At 33.1% G+C, this 23,916-nt stretch overlaps 1 protein-coding gene and 1 long non-coding RNA gene across 2 annotated transcripts in view; one reads left to right on the top strand and one right to left on the bottom strand.

The window, feature by feature from the left end:
• The window catches only part of LOC111058699 (ATP-binding cassette sub-family G member 1-like), an 83,748-nt gene that overhangs the window by 34,541 nt on the left and 25,291 nt on the right, over window positions 1–23,916 (top strand). The window contains exons 2-3 of the mRNA XM_039429293.1: window positions 16,449–16,569; window positions 21,958–22,147. Coding sequence (XP_039285227.1) covers window positions 16,449–16,569; window positions 21,958–22,147 — 311 coding nt within the window. The remainder of the gene's footprint in view (window positions 1–16,448; window positions 16,570–21,957; window positions 22,148–23,916) is intronic.
• LOC120351530 lies at window positions 276–11,571 on the bottom strand. Its single transcript, XR_005571448.1, has 3 exons — window positions 11,440–11,571; window positions 8,945–8,947; window positions 276–287 (listed from the first exon to the last, which is right to left on the bottom strand). It is a non-coding gene; the product is annotated as an uncharacterized LOC120351530 (long non-coding RNA).

The raw sequence follows: 23,916 nt of genomic DNA, 5'->3' as shown, positions 1-23,916 counted from the left end.
GTTGCAACATGTTGCAATGGGATGGCAGTTGGCAGTGCAGGTTGCAACAAGACAATATTCTCACTGTGTGACCGGTCCTTTTTCTTACTGTTGCAAGAACACTTTACTTCGGAAATCATGAACATATTGTTGAATCCCTTTCCGTATATAGTTAGGTCCACTTTATGATGGCAGTGGAGAAAGATAGTGGAGCAGTTTTGCCGATTCTCTGCCTTGCCACTGCCTCCTAAAGAGGATGAAAGATAGTGGAGCAGTGTTGCCTTGCCACTTCCTTCCATAGAGAATAGCTGATACCGGTGTAATAATATTATCAAATGATAATTCTTGTTTCAGATAATCAATTATGATTCATTCATCAAGAAAGTATATTTTTCGATGATTGAATAATATATTCCAATAGTTGTTATTTAGTAGATTAATTATATACTTTTTGTGTAGTTGAGAAGTTGATATTGTGGTGATTTTTCATATTGAATGAAAAAGACTAAGACATTTTTTTGACAATTTCTTAGTCTTTTTCATTCAAGATCAATTATATTTTGACATTGTTAAAAAACGATCTGGCAACGAAGCTGGAGAAGGATAGCGCTCTCTGCTCTGTGGAATGATGAACTAGATTAGCAATACCAATGTTAATAAGGTGGACCTCACTATAGTTTCAAGAGCACTTCGAAAATTAAGTGCATTGACGAAGGACTGGTTCTTAGCCCTTTTTTAGTAAACTCTAAAATGATGCCGTTTCCGTGTAAATTTCTCCTTCTCATTGTGGATTTTTTTTCATTGTAGAATAATGAATTTCTTGATAGAACTTGTAAAGGTTTGCTGTATAGATCGGGATGACCATTTGTTCTTCTTGCTTGACACATCCAAAATTACTGGCTTACTTCGTGAACAGAGAAAAAATAGAGCTTTCTGTCAAGACAATATTGATCATTTCTGTTTAGAATTATATCGAATTGTTCTCATTTCTATATTTACCAGATAGAAATATTCAGATAATGATCTTCTTATTTGTCAAAATGATATAGGAGTATTGGAAAATAGTTTGGCCCGTTGTGGAAACACTGCAAGAGTTGAGGAATCATGAATACTTGAAATACTCAGTATTTGAGAATGTCCCCTCCTTTAGGCTTGTCGCAAATTGAGACGCGACGCGACGTGACACGTTTGAACATTTCAATATGATCATATGGTATTAATTCGCGTCGCATCGCGTCTCGTGACAAGCCTTTCTAAAATAAAACGTAAATAATTTACTCCTGAAGTACGTACCTAAAACGTATCCTAATCCCAAAACGTATCTTTCCCAAATAGTCAACTGTATTATCAGAGATTGCCTTGCAATCTCTTAACAGTAGAAGCTGCTTGGTATGTATCTTCAGGCTACTGGTTCTATTTACTCTTACTTTTTTAGAAGTGGTGAAAATGGCAACTTACAATGATGTTGTGTGTCCTGTTTAGAGAGAGAAAGAGAGATATAGTGATGAGGTTGATCAAAGAGAGGGAGAGAGAGTGAGAGAGAGATTGATTGATTGATGGAGAGAGTGAGAAAGAGTGAGAGAGAGAGAGTGATAAAGAAAGAGTGGCAGAGAGAAAAGTGAGAGAGACAGAGAGATAAATGTCGAGGATTGGCTTGATGTTTTGATAGTCATTTATATAGTTTCCTGTTTGATATAAGTTGTAGAATCAACAGGATATCATCATAAATGAAAGAATACTATTTGGAAGAGGAAAGAGTAATACTTGATCTCTGATATTATGCAGAGGAATGCTCTGAGACCAGAATAGAGGAAGAGAATGGAGATGAAGACGTGGGAAAGAGGAAGATACCAAAGAAAAGGGGGAATAGAGGAAGAGATATAATAGGAAAACGTTACAAAAAACGTTTTACCAACAAATATAAGTAAAAAAGAGAGAATAAGAATCAGGGCAAGTAGAGAAGGAGGTGAAGGAGTAGAAGTAAAAGGAGGAGAAAAGAGAGAGGAAAAAATATTAATAGAATGTGATGTTGGAAGAAAAAAAGGAATATTTGAGTTCATTTGTGTAGGATTGATTGATTGATTTAGTACTTTATTTATGTAGATTACAATATATACTGGCTTATACACTTATATACAATAGCTTACAATACAGCAAAATTATAGATGAATTTACATAATAATAGACTGAGAAAATGATTTTTGAACTGCATATGATAATAGCAATTGGTAATAGCTATAGATAATATTGTTATGCATCTACATAAATTGGTGGAGCTTTGGACATATCAATGTCCATTCTTTGGAAAGAATATTCAAAATATCCTTCCCACTAACTCTCTACCAAAAGGAAGAGAGATAAACGAAAGAAGAAGAATATAGGAGGAGAAAAAATGAGGAATATCTAATTTTCTTAAAAAAAAGCCCAATCAAAAAAAAAGTTAGGAGAAAAATTAACTATGTAGATGCAGGCCTTGGCTGTCTTAGGGAAGAAGTGGTGGAAGAGTACAGTAAGATATTATGAGTTGAAGATGAAGATGATGATGATAAGAAGGTAAAGGAGAAGATGGTGGATGAAAATAAGAAGAAGATGGTGAAGAAGAAAACGAATGAAAAGAAGAAGAGTAAGAAGAAGAAGAAGAAGAAGAAGAAGAAGAAGAAAAAGAAAAAGAAGAAGAAGAAAAGAAGAAGAGAAGAAGAAGAAGAAGAAGAAGAAGAAGAAGAAGAAGAAGAAGAGCAGAGGGTGAGAGTGATATGTCGCAGTTTTTAGTGTTGTTATCAGTGAGTGCTGTTAAACCAGTTCAGCTTTCACTATACACACTAGCCTCTTACTCTCTCACTCTCTCTCACTCCCTCTCTTACTACCTCTCTTCCTTCCTCTTTCCACATCTTCCTTAATACATGTGCTTCTAAACCGGTTACACAGCTCAGATGGATATTATTAGTCAGGTTTTGGTCAAATGCAAATATCGAAATAAGCATCAACAACAGCTGTGTGCAGTGGAAACTTTTATTCATCCTGAATCCTGCAACTATACAGTTACAGGTTGCTCTGTTGCCACTGGGAACCTGTTTTTGAACTTGGTTCTTGTGGACGATTCATTGGATCTTTGGAGGAACTGTTCTTATGTAAGAGCTTGGTGATTATTCATTTATTATCACTGGAGCAATTTTATCAGGTAAAGGTCGTGCAACGGTCAAGTGTGTGTTTTTACTTAACGGAGTACAATCTTAACGGTTCGACTGCATTTTTTTGCAAGTCTCCAGATAATAGAATATTCTACAGTAGACAGTAATCGGCTTGAGTTGACGAAAAATCGGCTTGAAATTTGGAACATAACGACTTCATGGGATATCTTTTAATCCTATCTCATTTTTATGGTAGCAAGTGGGTTCTTAGTATAGATTAAACAATTCATTCAAGATCCAAGTTTCACACTTAGTGGCGGTTGCACAAAATCCGGTTGAATTTCAACCGTAATTCCATGAGAACCCATCAGAGAAGCCGTCTTATCAAAAAGTCCTTGTCTGATTGGTTCTCGTGAAATTAATCACGGTTCAAATTTAACCGGCTTTTGTGCAACTGGGCCTTAACTTCCATTTCATCTCTGACTCATCTCTCTCCATTCAGGAGATAATCATGGAAGAAAACGTTTGTATTTATCGCTTCATCATCATCTACCCTCTAAATACTTCCACAAATTGATCTTTGTGAATAAATGAATAATTTCATGTGAACCTTTCTTATAAGAGAAGTATTAATCATATATTTCAATGTAATTTCAATCAGGTTACACATCTGAGAACTCACAATGAAAAAATAATAAATTATACGATCTGTGTGATTGTCAGATATAATTTAACTTTCATTCTACTATATCTTTATCTATCTCTCGCTATCTATATCTGTAGCCTATATCTTCCCTCTATCTATACCTCTCTCTTGATATCTATATTTATAGTGAGGTCAAGGTCCTCGTTATAATGGCAGTGGAGAAAGATAGGAGAACAAACGTTGCCGATCCTCTGTCTTGTCAATGCCTTCTATAGACGGTAGCTGGTACAGATATTGATGTAATATTAACTGTTCATTCTCGTTTAAAATGATCAATTATATTTTATTAAGCAATGAATTTTATTATTTTTCAACAATTTCATAATGAATTTATATTATGAAGATGAAATATTCTGTTAATCAATTATTATTCCTACATTGTTAATAGACGATCTGGCAACAGAGCAAAGCGAGAAAGAAATAGCGCTATCCGCTTTGTTGAATGATAGACAAGGATAGCAATACCATTGCTAATCAAACACTGCCATTATAACGTGGACCTCACTATAGGGATTGACTTTTGATTGAAGATCATCTTTCTCTCCACTTCATTGATGTTGAATGGATTAGTTTGTCATCGATCAATGATTATCTAGATAGGAAGTATTCAAAATGGGACAGCCTATACAAATTAACGAATGTAATGAATAATATTGGAACATCACTTTTAAGCAATATGACCAATAGACTATCTATTTATTCTACAGTCTGTCTAGCTCTAGTAATTTTCATTTGAAAAGTGGGTAGGCTAATGAAAACTACGAATGATTGACGGCTCCTATACAAACTTACGTGAAAATTACATAAAGTTTCAAGCGCATCTCTAGAAAACTCTTCAAAAGTAACGTGTATTATGAAAGCTAACTATGTCAGAGTGTTATCTTTGCTTCATACAGTGAATTCATTGCATTTGCCTTACCTTTTTTCATGTCAGTTGGAGATGCGAGAGACAGCATTCTTCAAAGCAACACCTCTTAATTTCCATGAAAGTTGAATGCATCAGTCAGGTTCCATTGAATATGTTTTACCAATTCTCTCATTTCCTTTGAAGTCGTATGTTTCAGACAGTCATCTTGGCAACAGTCAGATATGTTACGTCAGTCTATCTTGAAGTTAATGAGCTTCGAATAATGTTTGAACTGAAGATATTCCCAACCATGATGAACCTGTGAAATATGCTTTATGCCTTGAAATTGATTAGATTAAATTTCTGGATTTGTTCATTCAAATTCAAAGGTTCTGATACTTATTTCTGCACCCTCAACATTTTTTTCTCAAACACCACTTGGATAAGTGGAAGGGGGGGGCGATGCCCCCCCCCCCACCTTGGATACGCGCCTGCCCAACGATATTATATCTATAATACAGAGTGACATACAATAACGTCCAGGAGGAAGCCATCTTGGAGTAATTGTCAAAAAGTGATAGATTTTATTAATAATATTCTCAAATAGTAAGTCTTGAACTTTACATAATATGTTTGAATAAAATCATACAATAACGGGAACTTTTAATAACGCCATAAACATTAGTGGGAAGGGCAAAAATGATTTTATTCAAACTAATGTAAAGTTCAAGACTTACCATTTGAGAATTACTAATAACATCTATCACTTTTTGACATTTACTTCTTTAAGATGGCTTCCTCCTGAACGAATACACTCTTGAAATCCGTGTTGACGATTCCTCATTCATCTGCGTTTCCTGGACCCATGATCTGTCCACCTGCGATTTTCTGTTTGTGGAGCTAACTCAAATCAAACGTTTCCACAACTTGACCAATAACTGTGGTTGAATCATAACAGACAATTCAAAATGAAATTAACAATATCCCAGCTGAAATGTTGCAGCAATCGTTCAGGAATCTCAACACAGATTTCAAGATTGTATTCGTGCAGGAGGAAGCCATCTTAATGAAGTAATTGTCGAAGAGTGATAGATGTTATTAATAATTCTCAAAAGTCTTGAACTTTACATTAGTTTGAATAAAATCATTTTTACCCTTCCCACTAATGTTTTATGGCGTTTTTAAAAGTTCCCGTTATTCTGTGTCACTCTGTATAAGAAAGGAAAGAATTGGCTTATGAGGATTGATTAATTGAGTACTTTATTTATGCAGATTACAATATATACTGTTATGTATACACTTAAACAAAAGCTTACAATACAGCAAAGTTTTAGATGAATTAACATAACATAAACTATGAAAATAATCATTGAACTGTACAATGATACGAGAAAAAGCTATTCGGAATAACTATACAAGACAATATTGTAATACATCTACACAAATTGGCGGAGCTTTGGACATATCAATGTCCATTCTGTGGAAAGAATATTAAAAATAATATCCTTCCCATTAACCCTCTACCAAAATAGGATAGGATATTCACGAATGATCGCATCTGAACTAATTGACTGATCAACTTTGAATTTTACATAATTATTGATTCTCAATTTACCGAGGGAGGATGGTTATAGGCCTATTTTAAATTCTTCAGGGCCGGTTTCCGAGCTTGGGATTTACCTAAGTTCTAGACTTTAAGCAGCTGTAGTCAGAGAATTGACTTTCCAAAACGGCAGTCGTAGTTTTTACTTTCCTTGCCCTATTACCATAGGTAAGGAAAGTATTGCTTTCCGAAAAAAATTAAGGTATGTAAATTTGTAAATTTCTATACGTTTCGAGGTCCCCTGAGTCCAAAAAAGTGGTTTTTGGGTATTGGTCTGTATGTGTGTGTGTTTGTGTGTGTGTGTGTGTGTGTGTGTGTGTGTGTGTGTGTGTGTGTATGAGTGTATGTGCGTCTGTGTACACGATATCTCATCTCCCAATTAACGGAATGACTTGAAATTTGGAACTCAAAGTCCTTTCACTATAAGGATCCGACACGAACAATTTCGATCAAATGCAATTCAAGATGGCGGCTAAAATGGCGAAAATGTTTTCAAAAACAGGGTTTTTCGTGATTTTCTCGGAAACGGCTCCAACGATTTTGATCAAAATTCATACCTAGAATAGTCATCGATAAGCTCTATCAACTGCCACAAGTCCCATATTTGTAAAAATTTCAGGAGCTCCGCCCCATCTAGGTAAAGTTTGATTTCAGATTCCCAATTATCAGGCTCCAGATACAGTTTAAACAAAAAATTTCGAGTGGAAAAGATTGAGTATGAAAATCTCTACAATTAATGTTCAGTAACATTTTCACCTAAAATTGAAAATAAGCTCGAAATTCGAGAAAATGTTATTATTTCAATTGCAAACTGTTGGCAACTGTTGATTCTATTAAATCATTCACTATGAAGAGATAGAAGAATTCGTGTATCTCCAGCGTTATAGTCCTGTCACCAGCTGGCTTAGATCTTTGAATAGACTTTAGATGCGCGGGAACACTAGCGTCAGGTGATCAATTCTCATAACGGCAAGGAAAGTTGTGTGAGTGCGCCACACCAGATTTTTATGATAATCTCTAGTTTCTCATTTCTATAATTGGAAACGTTTCTCCTTGACGAAATGAAACATTCCTAAATAATTCAAAATAGCTTAAACTTTACACTATTTCCTCTTTTTGTTCAATTTTCTAGTTTTTCAAAATTCAGCTCAGACGTGGACTACGGCTACGCCCCGTTTCGGAAAGCCAATTTTCTGACTCTAGCTGTTTAAAGTCTAGAACTTAGCTAAATCCCGAGCTCGGAAACCGGCAACGTTAGTAGACAAAAGGTTGGTCACTCACAGGTGTATGATTCAAAGTGGTGGGGGGAACGCCAGCGTGACGTCACGTGTAGTAAAAATGTTCTAGAGTAACCACACTGAGCATACAGTTTATTCACTGTATCTTCAAATATATTGTCGTTTAATCTCCTCAAGATTGACCTAGAACTTTAAAATTATCCATACTTATAGCGAATGAATCACCGATTCTAATGATGTTGTTAAATATTTCAAGTTCATTCAACTTTTATGAATAAAATGAAGTTGAAAGTTTTTCATGAATCTAAAAACGTGACACGAAAAAGTTAATAAGCTGGAAAAGCATTAGTAGACAATGTTATACTATTATAATTTCAGATTAACCCTTAAAAATCTTGATAAACCAATGCATCGCAATAAACCGATAAACTGATCCCAATAAATCCGATGAGTTCATTCATTGTAAATGCACTGAACATATGCTGGTATCGAGCACATGTTCTACGAGAATCAAAATATCTCATCCCCGAAATTCACAATCTGATGTATAGCCATACTACAAAATATAAACACGACCTAGAAGATGAAGAAACCTTAAGGGTTTGAAAGGGAAGGTTAGAAGGTGGGGTTTTTGCTTTTATATGGCAAAATGCTTGTATTATTCAAATGTTTTAATAATTATTGTAAAGCAGAAACAGAAAGCTTGCATGTCAGAAAATGTTTGTGTTAGATAATTTGACTATACGACACCATATGATTTTCAAGAATGCGATATTCTGCCTACTCTGTACTACAGCCTACGTCACGGCTGCAGTTCCCCCACTCCAATTGCATTTCAACGAAAATACTATAGATGAGTGACCAACCTTCTGTCTACTAACTTTGGAAAACCGGCTCTAAAGATTTTAAAATAACCATCCTCACTCGGTAAATTGAGAATCAATATGTAAAATTTAAAGTTCAAAGTCTAGAACTTAGCTAAATCCCGAGCTCGGAAACCGGCCCTTGAGGTTTCAGTAGGTCAAGTTTTCTGATTAGATCCTTACGGAGCATGGGTTACCTGCTAGTCGATAATTAATTGATATTGAACGTAATTTATTAGTTATCATGTCGATGTGATCAACGCTTAGCAAAACACGAGAAAGTTGTCTGTTGATAAAATACTGGTGTATATAATTATTGCACTACAGCCTTCGGTGACAACTTAGCCAGGCACATTCTAGTAATAACTCAACCGTATCTTCTGTAAAAGTAGCTGTGCTGTCAAACGTAACTTACTGCGGTTCCAAGCGACATCACATCTCACTCAAATTATCAGAGTAAAATAATTGACTATCGGCAATTTACTTTCCAATGCATTGGCGATCAATATTTTACGCTATCTATATTTTCAGCAGTAGGCCTAGGTACCTCACTATCATGAAGCAATCTATGATAGATAACTTCCTTTCACTTATGCCAGATTTTAATGACTATCCATGCAAATGATGATGATAATGATAATGAGCTATGGTTGAGATGTCTCGCGATAGCAGTAATAACTTTGAGTAGATTATCTAGTCATGTTTTCTTCTCTTTGATGAGATATCTAGTTGCCTATGATATCTAGCTGTGAACCCAATCAAGAAACTGACGCAGAATAGTCTATAGCTTGCTATAAATAATTGTCTACTAGTAACAGTTTATCACATGATAAATGAACATCCAATTGTTGGATACCTTACTTTGAATCAATATCCAACTCGTAATTGTTGGATACTTCAGATTAATATCCAACTCGTTAATGTTAGATACTTTGGATTAATATCCAACTCGTAGTTGTTGGATACTTTGAATCAATATCCAACTCGTAATTGTCGGATACTTTGGATTAATATCCAACTCGTAATTGTTGGATACTTTGGATTTATATCCAACTCGTAATTGTTGGATACTTTGAATCAATATCCAACACGTAATTGTTGGATACTTTGGATTTATATCCAACTCGTAATTGTTGGATACTTTGAATCAATATCCAACTCGTAATTGTTGGATACTTTGAATCAATATCCAACTCGTAATTGTTGGATACTTTGGATCAATATCCATGCTGAAAATGTGCTCTTTCCCTTGTTCTAAAAAAATCACATTAAGTGGCACCAATTCAAGCGAATCATTTGAAAGTGGCATAGAAAAAATGTGCTAAAAATATGCTCTCAGAATATACACTTTTAAAAAAATGTGCTCATTCCCATCTCCTAAAATGAGCCATGAGCCATGTAAGAGTCCATGTTTAAACGAGGGAGGAGGTTTCCCAGACGACCGCTACTCCAATCACCCCTCCCATGTCAGAGTCATGGATCCGGGTCTGTCGTTGAGGAATGATAGAAATGTTTCCTGTTTTGCTTGTAGTATTGCATTGACATTAAGCTAAAGGAAATGACTAGGGTAAAGCCTGGTTTTCATTAGTAGAGTTAGTGATAGAGTTCCCTGGGCAAGTACTAACTATCTTGTGAACTCACCCAATGAAAACGATCATGGTAGAGTACTAGTTTTTAGTAGATAAGAGTGAGATAGCACCGTGGGATAGTACTCTACCACTTGCCTTCCCCCACCGACGTTTCTCACTCTACCACTACTATGCTAATGAAAGAAGTCTCGAGCTAGTGGAGTAGAGTCGTGCCGTAGGCTATCAAGTTTAACCCATCATTTACCACTGTCCTCATTTGAGGACAGTGTCTTTCTTATTTTTTTGTTGGAAGACAAGTAGAAATTCATCTTATCTAATTATGAAGTATTGTTATCATATTAAAAAGTATTAATTTGTTTACATTCATCCAAAAGTGTTAATAAGTAAAACATGTTAAAATATAGGTAAGGAATGTTTTGAAATCGTAGCTAGAGCACAAGATTTCTTTTTCTAGCCTTTTTTTTGTGTCATTGAGAAGTTGATATTGTGGTAATTATTCATATTGAATGAAAAAGACTAAGAAATTGTCAAAAAACCACTGATTTATTGATAATTAGAAAGACCGGTTTCGGTTATTACACCATTGTCAATCTCTGATAAACTAAACTAAATACAAGAGCAGCAGAATTTATACTAGTAGGCGAGTACTGCTATTGGTCGAGGGCATGAACGCCTGCCATTGGCCTAGCTAGACATGGATTGGTTGAGGGGGAGGAGACTGTCTAGCTAGGCCAATGGCAGGCGTTCATGCCCTCGACCTATAGCAGTACTCGCCTACTAGTATAAATTCTGCTGCTCTTGTATTTAGTTTTAGTTTATCAGAGATTGACAATGGTGTAATAACCGAAACCGGTCTTTCTAATTATCAATGAATCAGTGGTTTTTTGACAATTTCTTAGTCTTTTTCATTCAATTTCTTTTCTAGCCACGCCAATTATTTAACAACAAATTATTTATTTATTTTCTTGTAAAACAGTTGTTAATTAGTCAATATATTTGATTCGATTTGAAAGTGTTTGTGTTAATTTTTTAAAAAGTATTGACATTTTAAGGTATTAGTTCTGTTCACTAGACAACACACTTTACTAACTATTCTCAATTGTAGTGAAAACAGTTAGTGGTCAGTTACTCGACCAAGTAAGTAGAGTAGAGTTAGATCGGTAGATTGAGTATGCCAGTTACTTGACCACTAACTCTACTAGTGAAGCCTCTACAAGGCTTAAAAGACAATAGCTATATAGTAAGGTCCACGTTATAATGGCAGTGGATATTAGCAATGATATGGCTATCCTTGTCTATCATTCAACAAAGCGGATAGTGCTATCTATTTCTCGCTTTGCTGTGTTGCCAGATCGTCTTCTAACAATGTAGAATTGATAACTGATTAACCAAAATATTTCATCTTGATTATGAAAATAGATTATGAAATTATTGAAAAATATAATCTATTGCTTAATAAAATATAATTTATTAATTGAAACAAGACTGTGGGTACATAACACAAGCTGATAAGTCATGATTTGTAAACTTTTCAGGAGAGCAATTTGAAAGTTTGGCATAGCTGCAAAAATTATCTATCATATTTTTTCTTACCCATTTCACACTAATATAATCAGCTGATCTTAAACTATTCAAATATAAAATATCAAGGAATAAAACATTTATTTAAATTAACTACCTATTGAGAATTTTTGCAAGTGTGATGTCAGAGATATCATGTTTTGCCATCTGCCAAATGTTTCAAATCACAATGTAAAAGTATAGGAAATATCTTAAAAATCGATTATTTAGAAATTTGAATATATTTTTAACAATCAATTCATATTATTTACAAGTATTGATCGAGTTAAACAAACTTGAACTGTTTGCAAAGTTGTATGGGTTATGTGGTTCTCAATATAGGTTATTGATTTTCAGATTTTATAATAGCCTACCAGTACATACACTTATCAAATTTTGCCAACTTTTGATAATTGGATTATAATACAAACCGATAGAAGAGTGTTGAGATATATGTACTTATCAATATTTGTCAACTTAGGGATTGGAAGAAAATGCTCTATCAGGCTTGAGCAAGGCCTATATCCCAGCTATTTACAGAGAGATGCAACATATCTAGTTACACCATCTTATAGATCTAATTTTTCTGAACACAACCATATGCATAACTCAATATGGTCAAAAATGTGACTTATCAACTTGTGTCATCTACCCACAGATAGACTGAACAGTTAATATTACATCAATAAACCTGTATCAGCTACCGTTTATAGAAGGCATTGACAAGACTGAGGTTCGGCAACGTCGTTTTCCTATATTTCTTCACTGCCATTATAACGTGGACCTCACTATAGTCAATGTTGTAAATCCATTCTTCCCCACTATTAATTAAAACTTTGATCCGGTATTGTACAAGTCAGATTACTAGTCAGGCACTATTTATTGTATAGAGTAGAACATGTTAATTTTTTATGTAGGAAATGTGGGTATGAGACAATAATGGTACATTCTACAAAGCAGCAAGTTATCATGGAATAAGGAAGGAAGTCTTCAAAGATACGGTACATTCTTCGTATTAGATAGAGGAAATAAAATCGAACAATACCTAAAAGTAGAGAGAACGTGATCAGCTGACTGCATTAAAGATGCAGTTGGATGCAGCAATGCATCTCAAGGCTAACCGGAACTTTGACAAAGATTAATTGTTGATTGACAGTATCTGATGCGCTTATCATGTGTGTGTAACCAATATGACATGTGCTGAGAACCGAGCTATTATAATTGATGGTTTCTCTCCTATTGTAGCCTAGAATAGTCTACACCCAGCGCCTCAATAGGGACAAAAAAGTGGAGAAGAACTACAATGAAAAGGAAAAATCTTGTCTGAATTTATCAATATCAAGGTTGTGACAAAAGAGTTGAGAAATAGTAGGCCTATTGATAGTTATAGTTGATGTATTAGGCCTACGGTATGTGGATTGTTATTTATATAATATAATAATAGTTATATAGCTATGGTGAATGTGATATTTTCAAGCTCAATATTTAAGTGTTTTTATTATTTATTTTGTAAATTTATAGTTTGTTTAATGTTTTTAAGAAACTTTCATTATCAATCCATCCAAATTTAAAATTGTTTGTTTTATTCTAATTTATATTTTAGATTGTGATTTGGTGTAGAAATTTGAATGGACATAACCTATAGACTAACATTTGGACAATTTAAAAATAAATTAGGAAATTGAAGAAGTTTTAGTGCAATAGCCTGTTTTTTCTTCTCCGATTCTTGTATTTTTCTGCTAACCTTATAAATAAATAAATAAATATATCAACAGATAAGTGCCTTCTTTCCAACTAAAACCACTCCCCAATCCAATAGAGAAATAGTTGACAGCTTTTAATGTGAGTTAGTTGTTGAGCAAGAAATTCTACAACAAGATCAAGATCAATTCTTTATTAGTTCATACAATGAGTAGTACATCATCAAAATGATAGGGAGAGAAAAAATGAGGTAACCTTGTGCTATTCCTCTCCCAAATTTATATAAGGTCTACTTATAAAAAAGCCAGAAACACTTTATTGATTATTGATTGGTTAATACAATAAATACATCATCAATTACTTGTTTTAGGAGTACGTTTGAGTTTCTTTTCGCGTTTTAAAATTGTCAATTATTAATACAGTATTTTCAGTTATTAGTGATGATTTAGTGAAGTATTATTATTTAATTTGGTTTTCAACATTCCTAAATTCTAAATTCCTAGTTTATAAATATTTTGGACTCAAAATTGGACAAAAATCGTGAAATGTAAACATAACCTATTTTTGGACAATTTCTATCTAAATTTGGGAAAGGAACAGTTTTGGGCTTCAAGCCTGTTGTTCCTTTCCCAATCATTCACAGTTAAGAATGATATTGTATCTATTAATGTATAAATAAATAAATAAATAAATAAATAATACTCCAATTATTACAATATTTGAATGAGACAGAAAAGATCTAGAATGAGAAAGATTCATACAATAAATCCATCATCGATTACTAAAACTCCAATTATTACAGTATTTGAATGAAAGAGAAAAGATCTAGAATGAGAAAGTATCATCAGTATTGAAGTGAGAGAAGATTTGAGTTGAATGAGAAAGAAAAATAAGCTACAGTTTGAAGGATTTTACAGCTCATTGATCAATAGAAATCTCATCTTATTCTTTATTGATTTGTACAATAAGTAGGCCTACGGTTCATCATCAAAAATGATAGGGAGAGAAAAAATGAGGCAACCTTTTGTGCTTTTCCTCTCCCAAACTTAGATGAGGTTACACATTGTCCGGAATAGGTTAAGTCTTGTTGTTGTTCGCTTTACAGAATTTTCAGTCCTTAATTATTTCTACAAAGTAGAAATTTTTAAATTTAGATTCTTAAAAACCAAAAATAAAAGAAATAGTTCACATTATTATTACTAAAATAGAAAATATTCACATATTGAAAAAAAATTTTGAAGGACCAAAAAAAAAACAAAGTTAATTCTGAGTTATTGAGAGTGATTGAGCAAGAAATTCTACAACAATATATCAACATAAATTATTAGTAGAAGTTATTGAGGACTTCAATTAATTCTTCCGGGAAGTTTGCAATTCCGCACCTTATCTGTGAAGACATTTTAAAAAATTTAATAACACAATAGAAGTTGAATGAAAAAGACTAAGAAATTGTAAAAAAACACAGATTCATTTAAATTAGAAAGACCGGTTTCGGTTATTACACCATTGTCAATCTCTGATAAACTAAAACTAAATACAAGAGCAGCAGAACTGTATTTAGTATAGATAAGTATAAATAGTCAAATATCCTTGTATTCAGTTTTAGTTTATCAGAGATTGACAATGGTGTAATAACCGGAACCGGTCTTTCTATAAGTATCAATAAATCTGTGGTTTTTTGACAATTTCTCAGCCTTTTTCATTCAATATGAATAATTATACCACAATTTTATCAACTTCTCAACTACACAAAAAAAGAAAAAAAAACAAAACAATAGAAGTTATTGAGGGTTATTAAAATTGTAGATATCCTAATGCATTAAATGTACAGAATGTATGTCTAATTGAAAAATAAATTGTTCCAGAAAATATCATGAGCTTTGAAATATATAGTCGTTTTGTGAAATAAATAAAGAACACAACATTTTTAACCAGTGAACATGCAAAATTTAAAAAATGTACCGTAATCATCCATCCCTTCAATAATCCACTGAAGTGCTATATAATTTATTTAGGTATTTATTTATTACATTCCACAATCGCAATATCAAATAAATGATTGGGAGAGAATCAACAGGATGAACCCAAAACTGTTTCTATCCCTAATTTTGATTAAAATAGTCCAAATGAGGTTATGCAAACTTCTTTATAAAGATCACAAAATTTCACAGTCCAAATTTACAGTCTATTTATTATTTATTCAATTTATTCATTATTATTATTATATTATAATTTTTAAAAGAAGCACTGAATGGGAGAGAAAAACTAAGGATACTCCTTGTACTATACTTACAGTTGTAAGGAATATTTGCCTTCACTGAAATGTAAGGGTGGGAAAATGAAAAACAAGAAAAGATCGTACAGGTTTTTGATATTTAAAACAAAACATTAAATTATTTATTAAAAAATTAGAATTATAATTAGAAATTACGGAATAATAATAAACAGATGAATATTTCAAGGGCTACTCGCTTTGCTGCTAGTGAAGATTCAATTGTTGTGGTTATGAAAAATTTAAGAACAATGACTCAGTAGTCACCTACCTTTATGAAAATGGCTTCCCACTTTGGCATCCACTGGTATTTCACGGCGTTAATTATTAATTAAAAATCAAAATAACTGATCCAATGAAATGGGTTTAGATCCCGTCCTATTCAATAATACAATTCTCTTTAAACTGCCCGAACTGCGACAGGAAAACTGTATTATAAAACAAGAACAAAATCTATCCCCTTCACCAGAACAGCCGGACTTTACTCACAGTCCTACCGAACGAGCTCACACACCACACAAAAGTAAAATTTTGGGTATTAAATATAACTCAGTCAATGCCAAACATGGAAGCCATTTCAAATACATATTTTTATCAGTCGCACAAGCGGCACGTTTGTTATTAAAAACAAAAGAGAAGCTACATTAATTTTGACAACAAATGAAATAAACAAACTTTCTGTCGATGACAAAAATTGTACGAAGACAAAAACACTGTTCATTAAACTTTTCTAAATTAAAACTCTAAAATCCTGATCAATATGAGATAAATATATGATTCATATATATGTCCCATATGACCAGGTGACAATTTATTATTATTATTATAATTTTTACAAGAAGCACTGAATGGGAGAGAAAAACTAAGGATACTCCTTGTACTATACTTACTGTATTATTTACAGTATAATTTACATTATACTAAAAATTTTGTAATATTCATCTCATTTATTAATGTTACAGATTCTGGAAGAAGAATTTTGAAAGGAGTGAGTGGCAAATTCAAAGCAGGTCAGCTATCTGCCATACTTGGACCTTCAGGCGCCGGGAAAAGCTCTCTACTCAATGCAATATCTGGTTACAGGTATGTTTTACTTTTTTCCTACAGTTACCTTGGAAAGTGGCCATTGCTGCACTGATTACAGATCGCAAAGAATCACTTTTCCGCTCTAGTGCGGGAATAGTTATTTGTGCAACTAGTGCGCAAAGTGACAGTTTGCTGCACCGAAAAGGCTCGGGCGGAATGGTTTCTTGAGTGCAGCAAACGAACTTTGCGCACGTATTTCACATTGAATTTTTCCTACAGTTACCATTGAATATGAGAAGTGGGTAATTATGGGTGAAATTCCCTGAAATCCATCAAATGTTTTTCTGTGTAATTTTATTATTAATAAAAGCCTTAATTTATTTAGAATTGAATAATAATAATAATTGAATTATAATGATTAGTAATTCAATTGAAAATTTATGTGACTGGGTCTATCTTATGTAAGCATAGAATGACTATAATGAAGGCACATAATGGCAAGGCAACGCTGTTCTCCACTGCCATTATAACGTGGGCCTCACTATGAGTATTACCAACTTAATTTAGATTTTGCTGCACTGGTGCTCCATATAACCTACTAACTATTTTGCATTGTCATGCTGCAAATCTGGAGTATGCAAAGTAAGTTACTCACTTTGCGCACTAGTGCGGAAAAGTGATTCTTTGCGGCCTGCAATCAGTGCACAAATGGTCACTTTTCAGGTATCTGTAGGAAAAAATTTCTTCCGCACTCCAGATTTGCAATATGGCAATGCAAAATAGTTAGTGGGTTACATGGAGCACCAGTGCAGCAAAATCAAAATGAAGTTGGCAACAGTGACTGTTATTATAATAATAACGATGGACAAGGACAGGGACACCCTGAGTTGGAGGACAGCACAGTGCCACCCTCCACCCACCACCCACACACCACACAGCCGCCATTCAAACACACATACTACATTCTATTTTATTCATTAATTATTGAATTACACAGAAAAACATTTGATGCATTTCAGGCAATTTTACCCATAATTACCCACTTTTCATATTCAATGGTAACTGTAGGAAAAATTAAATGTGAAATACGTGCGCAAAGTTTCTCTGCTGCACTCAAGAAGCCATTATAATAAAGTTATTTATAAAGGAAATTATAATAATAATAAAGTAACACAGAAAAACATTTGATAGATTTCAGGCAATTTTACCCATAATTACCCACTTTTCATATTCAATGGTAACTGTAGGAAAAATTAAATGTGAAATATGTGCGCAAAGTTTCTCTGCTGCACTCAAGAAGCCATTATAATAAAGTTATTTATAAAGGAAATTATAATAATAATAAAGTAACACAGAAAAACATTTGATAGATTTCAGGCAATTTTACCCATAATTACCCACTTTTCATATTCAATGGTAACTGTAGGAAAAATTAAATGTGAAATACGTGCGCAAAGTTTCTCTGCTGCACTCAAGAAGCCATTATAATAAAGTTATTTATAAAGGAAATTATAATAATAATAAAGTAACACAGAAAAACATTTGATAGATTTCAGGCAATTTTACCCATAATTACCCACTTTTCATATTCAATGGTAACTGTAGGAAAAATTAAATGTGAAATACGTGCGCAAAGTTCCTCTGCTGCACTCAAGAAGCCATTCCGCCCTCGCCTGCGGCTCGGGCGTAAACGTTTCTTTCGGTGCAGCAAACTGTCACTTTGCGCACTAGTTGCACAAATAACTATTTCAATATATTCATTCCATCAGAATTTGCCAGAGTAATAATTTATTTTTGTTGGTGATGATGTCCACGTGGAGGCGAATATAAACTAGAACAGACGTATATAAAATGAGTATAATGACAGTGGAGAAAGATAGGAGAAAAACGTTGCCGATTCTCAGCTCCTTTCAAAAAGTAGCTGGTGCATATGATTCATAAGCGATAAGCGATACGGTAGCTATAGTAAGGTTCACGTTTTAATGGCAGTGGAGAAAGATAGGAGAAAAACGTTGCCGATTCTCTGGTCCTTCCAAGAAGTAGCTGGTGCGATAAGCGATTTCACGTTTTAATGGCAGTGGAGAAATAAAGAACAACGTTGCTGATCCTCTGTCCTGTCAATGCCTTCTATAGACGGTAGCTGATACAGGTTAATTGATGTAATATTAACTGTTCATTCCGTTTAAAATAATCAATAATATTATATTTTATTAAGCAAGAAATTGTATTTTCCAATAATTTCATAATGAATTTTCATAATAGAGATTAAACAATTTGTTAAATAATTGAATTTATATCTTTTTGAAGAACAATCTGGCAAATCTGGCAAAAATACTCGTCAACAGGATCACGAAACGAAACACATGGCTACAACACCAGATTTGGAAGGATCGAGGAGAGGCATTGATTGGATTTCTTTAAGAAAAAAACATTTTTTATGGAGAGAAAATTTTTCAATATACTTCCTAGAGAGTTGAAAGAAATAGAGGAGGTTGAATACCTACAAAAAAAATTAAAGGAATATTTGGTGGATCAGATTTGGAAGGATCGAGGAGAGGCATTGATTGGATTTCTTTAAGAAAAAAACATTTTCTATGGGGAGAAAATTTTTCAATATACTTCCTAGAGAGTTGAAAGAAATAGAGGAGGTTGAATACCTACAAAAAAAATTAAAGGAATATTTGGTGGGACTATCCCTATACTCTTTGCAGGAGTATGTCAATTTGACTGCAAGATTTTAGAATCTTGTTTTTTATCAAAATTTGTGACTTCTTTATGTGTAAAGGATGATTTTGTGACAATATTAATAATTAATTCTTGTTGTAATTTGATACGGTTCAGATGTATTTTGTGCATTTTGATGAATAAAGAAATTTTCAATTCAATGTTGCGGAGGTATTAAAGGATAGTGCTATCTGCATTGTCAAATGATAGACAAGAAAACCAATATAGCCTATTTTCAAATCAAATTTATTTCCATTCAAAATACAGTTCACAAACATAAATTACATTTTTATGGGAAAATTATCAGATTGTTGATCAAAATACTGTCATTAAAATAACGTAGACCTCACTAAAGCTGCGTTTACACCAAAGCTATTAACAAAAAAAATTAAATCACTTATTCCTTATAGATTCTATTAGATTAATTGAAAGTATTAATTATTTATTTATTTATTACAGAACAACTATTACAGACTACATGCATTAAGCCCAAAACAGTCTTCACTACCATTTACAATCGAATAAAGTAAGTTACTAAAAGAAATAGAAATGAGAGATACAGTACATGCAATTCACAAGTTTGAACATAACTTATCATACACATGATGGACATATGTGTTTGTCAAGTTCCGTTCAATCTAATAGAATCTATAAGGAATAAGTTATTTTAATTTTTTGTTGATAGCTTTGGTCTAAACACAAGAGTTTCTCTCTTTCCATCTCAGAAATTATTCTGGTTCCAATAAATCATTATTTTAAAAAATGAAGTCATTTTCCATATTTTTGGCTTCTTCAAGGATGGGTTTGTCCTTGAGAGACTAAATTTGGTCTGGATAAGGCTGATTAACCAAAACATAACAATAGCAAATAAAATATTCCAGACTCTAGATGCGATTGTTTTCCTCAATTTCAGCAGTTGAAACTAGTTTTTCAACGGTATGACGCTCTTCTCCACTCATTATTCACGTAATTCTGAAACAAAAACTTTGATTTTTGTGAATAGTTCGATCAGATTGTATTCGTTTCTGATAGCACTGTTTGTATGCAATAAAGGAATAAAAAATCATTCTTATTCTCATCAACAAAATCTAAGGGAAAAATTAACTTAGTGTACAAAAACCATGGTTGGAGTATTCCAATTGATATTAACAACTTATATTAACTGCTTCCCTTTGGAAAAAGAAATATATAGCCTACTTATTAGTAGTCAATCAATGTGATTTCAGTTTTAATTATAAATAAAAATATCATCGAAAGATCAAATTCATACAATTTCATTTAATTACATTTATTGCCAATTAGAATATTCAATACATATTACAAACTCTTTATTGTAATATGACATATCATTAAACATATATTGAAATAAACATAGGTAATTACCGATACATATACTTGAATAAAATAAAATATAAAATCTAAGCATCACCAGCAAAAAGAAACTCTTTGTCCGCTGGTGAGAGTTGCAAAACAGTAGAAGAAAATCATAATATTTCGAAATAATGCAGAAAATTTAAGTTTAAATACAACTAATAATCACAGTAGAAACTTTAGAACAGTAGAATCATCAAAAATCAACAAATATTGTGCAGAGAAAACACTATGAAATGAAAATAAAAGAATTAAAATTAAATTGCTATAAATTCGACTGAGTCACTATTGATGTTATAAAACCGTTTCATAATGAGATAAAAACACACATATATTGTCAAATTCTACAGTTTTATTTGTTTTCCTGACCACACAGGCCAAATTTTCAAGCTGACTAAAGTTCAATATTATGCTTCACCATGGTCCTGTACCAAATAAAACTGTAGAAATTGACAATATATGTGTGTGTTTTTATTTCATTAAATTGCTATATTTGAGGTAAAAAAATGTTCCCTCTTAATCAACTATTTAACATAATAAAAGGTGACACAGAATAACGGGAACTTTTAAAAACGCCACAAAACATTAGTGGGAAGGGAAAAAATGATTTTATTCGAACTAATGTTAAGTTCAAGACTTTTGAGAATTATTAATAACATCTATAACTTTTTGACAATTACTTCTTCAAGATGGCTTCCTCCTGCACGAATACACTCTTGAAATCTATGTTGACGATTCCTCATTGATCGCTGCAACATCTGCGTTTCCTGGTCCCATGATCTGTTCACCTGCGATTTTCTGTTTGTGGAGCTATCTCGAATCAAACGTTTTCACAACTTGACCAATAACTGAGGTCGAATAAAAACAGACGACTCTAAAAATGAAATTAACAATATCCCAGCTAAAATGTTGCAGCAATCGTTCAGGAATCTCAACACATTGAATGAAAAAGACTAAGAAATTGTCAATATGAATAATTATCACAATATCAACTTCTCAACTAGGTACAAAAAATATCTCAACACAGATTTCAAGAGTGTATTCGTGCAGGAGGAAGCCATCTTGAAGAAGTAATTGTCAAAAAGTTATAGATGCTATTAATAATTATTCTCAAATGGTAAGTCTTGAACCCTACATTAATTTGAATAAAATACAATTTTTGTATTTTACAAAAATTACATTTTGTAAATTACAAAATGTAATTTTTGCCTTTCCTAGTAATTTTTTATGGCGTTTTTCAAATGTTCCCGTTATTCTGTGTCACCCTACAATAAGATACAAAAACAACTATATTATTTTTTTTCAATTTTCCAAACTGCTGATTGTGCTGATTTGTACAAATTGTTCCAGATCTCAAGGCGTGAGTGGCCGTTTGAGACTGAACGGAGTGGCAAGAGATGAAGCCAGGTTCAGAAAGATGTCGTGCTATATCCAGCAGGAGGACCTTCTACAGCCAATGCTCACTCTCCAGGAAGTCATGAACTTTGCAGCCTTACTCAAACTTCCGCCAGGAACTGGATACAAGCAGAGAAGAGTTGTGGTAAATCTCTAACCATTGTGATCAACACTGTAGGCCTACTTATAAAAAAGCCAGAAACACTTAATTGATTATTGATTGATTCATACAATAAATGCATCATCAATTACTAAAACTCCAATTATTACAGTATTTTGAATGAGAGAGAAAAGATCTAGAATGGGGAAAGTATCATAAGTATTTATTTATTTATCTATCTATTTATTCCATAGAAACATAAAAAGGCTCACAGACAAATTCCAGTACGATAGCCTTAATGAGATATTTGATAGTGTAACATTACAATTAAAAAAGAAAATAAGAGAGAAGGAAATAATATCGCACTTCATTAAATATTCACAATTCAGTAGGCTATAACTAATAAGATTAGAAGAGAATGATATATTGGTTAGATTCCAGAAAGTTAGTAAAAGGGTATAGGATGAAAAATATTTAAATAAAAGAAAGAAGAAACAGTTGAAAAAAAGGAGAGTTAGTAGAGCTCAAAAATAATAATTTATTCATTAATTGAGCAGCATAATTTTTTCACAAGATTTTTTGCATGTATTGAAGCGGTCATAGAAGGGGTCATGGAATGGGTTTAGTCTATTGTACAATCTCATTGTTCTATTTAGGTAGGAATTGGAATGGTGAGCGGTTCTGACAAACGGTATCTGAAATAGCAGATCAAGTCCATTCCTATTCCATGGAACATGGAAATTTTACAAATTGATGGAATCTGGCATGAATATATTATTATTACTCTTTTGTATATCCATACTTTCTCACTGTTAAAATTAAAAAAAAAAACACTTTTGAAGTGAAAATACACTTACTTTTGTAGTGACGATCGTTTCGACCTGTTGTTGGTCATCATCAGACGGTGGGAATTTACTCAGATGACAAGGCTATGTGTGGTAAGGGATGAAGGTGGTGGAATAGGTTGTGTTCACCGCCTCACTAAGTATCCACCAACCCAACCCCCACCACAACCTATTCCACCACCTTCATCCCTTACCACACATAGCCTTGTCATCTGAGTGAATTCGCACAGTCTGATGATGACCAACAACAGGTCGAAACGATTGTCACTACAAAAGTAAGTGTATTTTAACTTCAAAAGTGTTTTTTTCAAAATTCAAGTTTAATATTATTATTATTTAGAATTTCATATAATAACATTAATGCTCCAATGGATCTTCTGGTTTTTAATTTTTGGACTTTAAATGTTTCCTTTAAGTTTCGGTGGAAAAAGCTATCGGACAAAATGTATTATACGTTTTGAAATAAAGATACCTCAATAACTTATTTTAAATAATCTCCAAATCATTTACGGCAGTGCTCTGTGATGGCTCCCAAACTAGTGCTGCATACTCTAGTAGTTTGCTCCTCACTACTGTTGCAATATAAATATATATGACCTCACATCTAGTGAATGGCTTACAATATTACGAAAGAGAAACCCTAGTGATCTATTGGCCGAATTCATGACATGAGCCAAATGATCCCTGTATGTAAGGGCTGGGTCCATCTGGACTCGTTACCCTGTCCAGAAAAGTATCATTTATTTTATAACTATACTGTCAAGGATTCTTTTGGCGGGTAAAGATCAAGAAATTGGTTTTTGAATTATTGATTTCTAATTTATTCAATTCACACCACCTCTGAACTCCGTCCAAATCCCGCTGCAAGAAGGCACAATCATGAATAGAGTTTATCAGAGATTGACAATGGTGTAATAACCAAAACCGGTCTTTCTAATTTCAATAAATCAGTGGTTTTTTGACAATATC

The sequence above is a fragment of the Nilaparvata lugens genome, chromosome 5, assembly GCF_014356525.2.
Source record: "Nilaparvata lugens isolate BPH chromosome 5, ASM1435652v1, whole genome shotgun sequence".
In the NCBI taxonomy this organism is placed as follows: Eukaryota; Metazoa; Arthropoda; class Insecta; order Hemiptera; family Delphacidae; genus Nilaparvata; species Nilaparvata lugens.
This window is presented reverse-complemented; position numbering and strand designations above follow the sequence as displayed.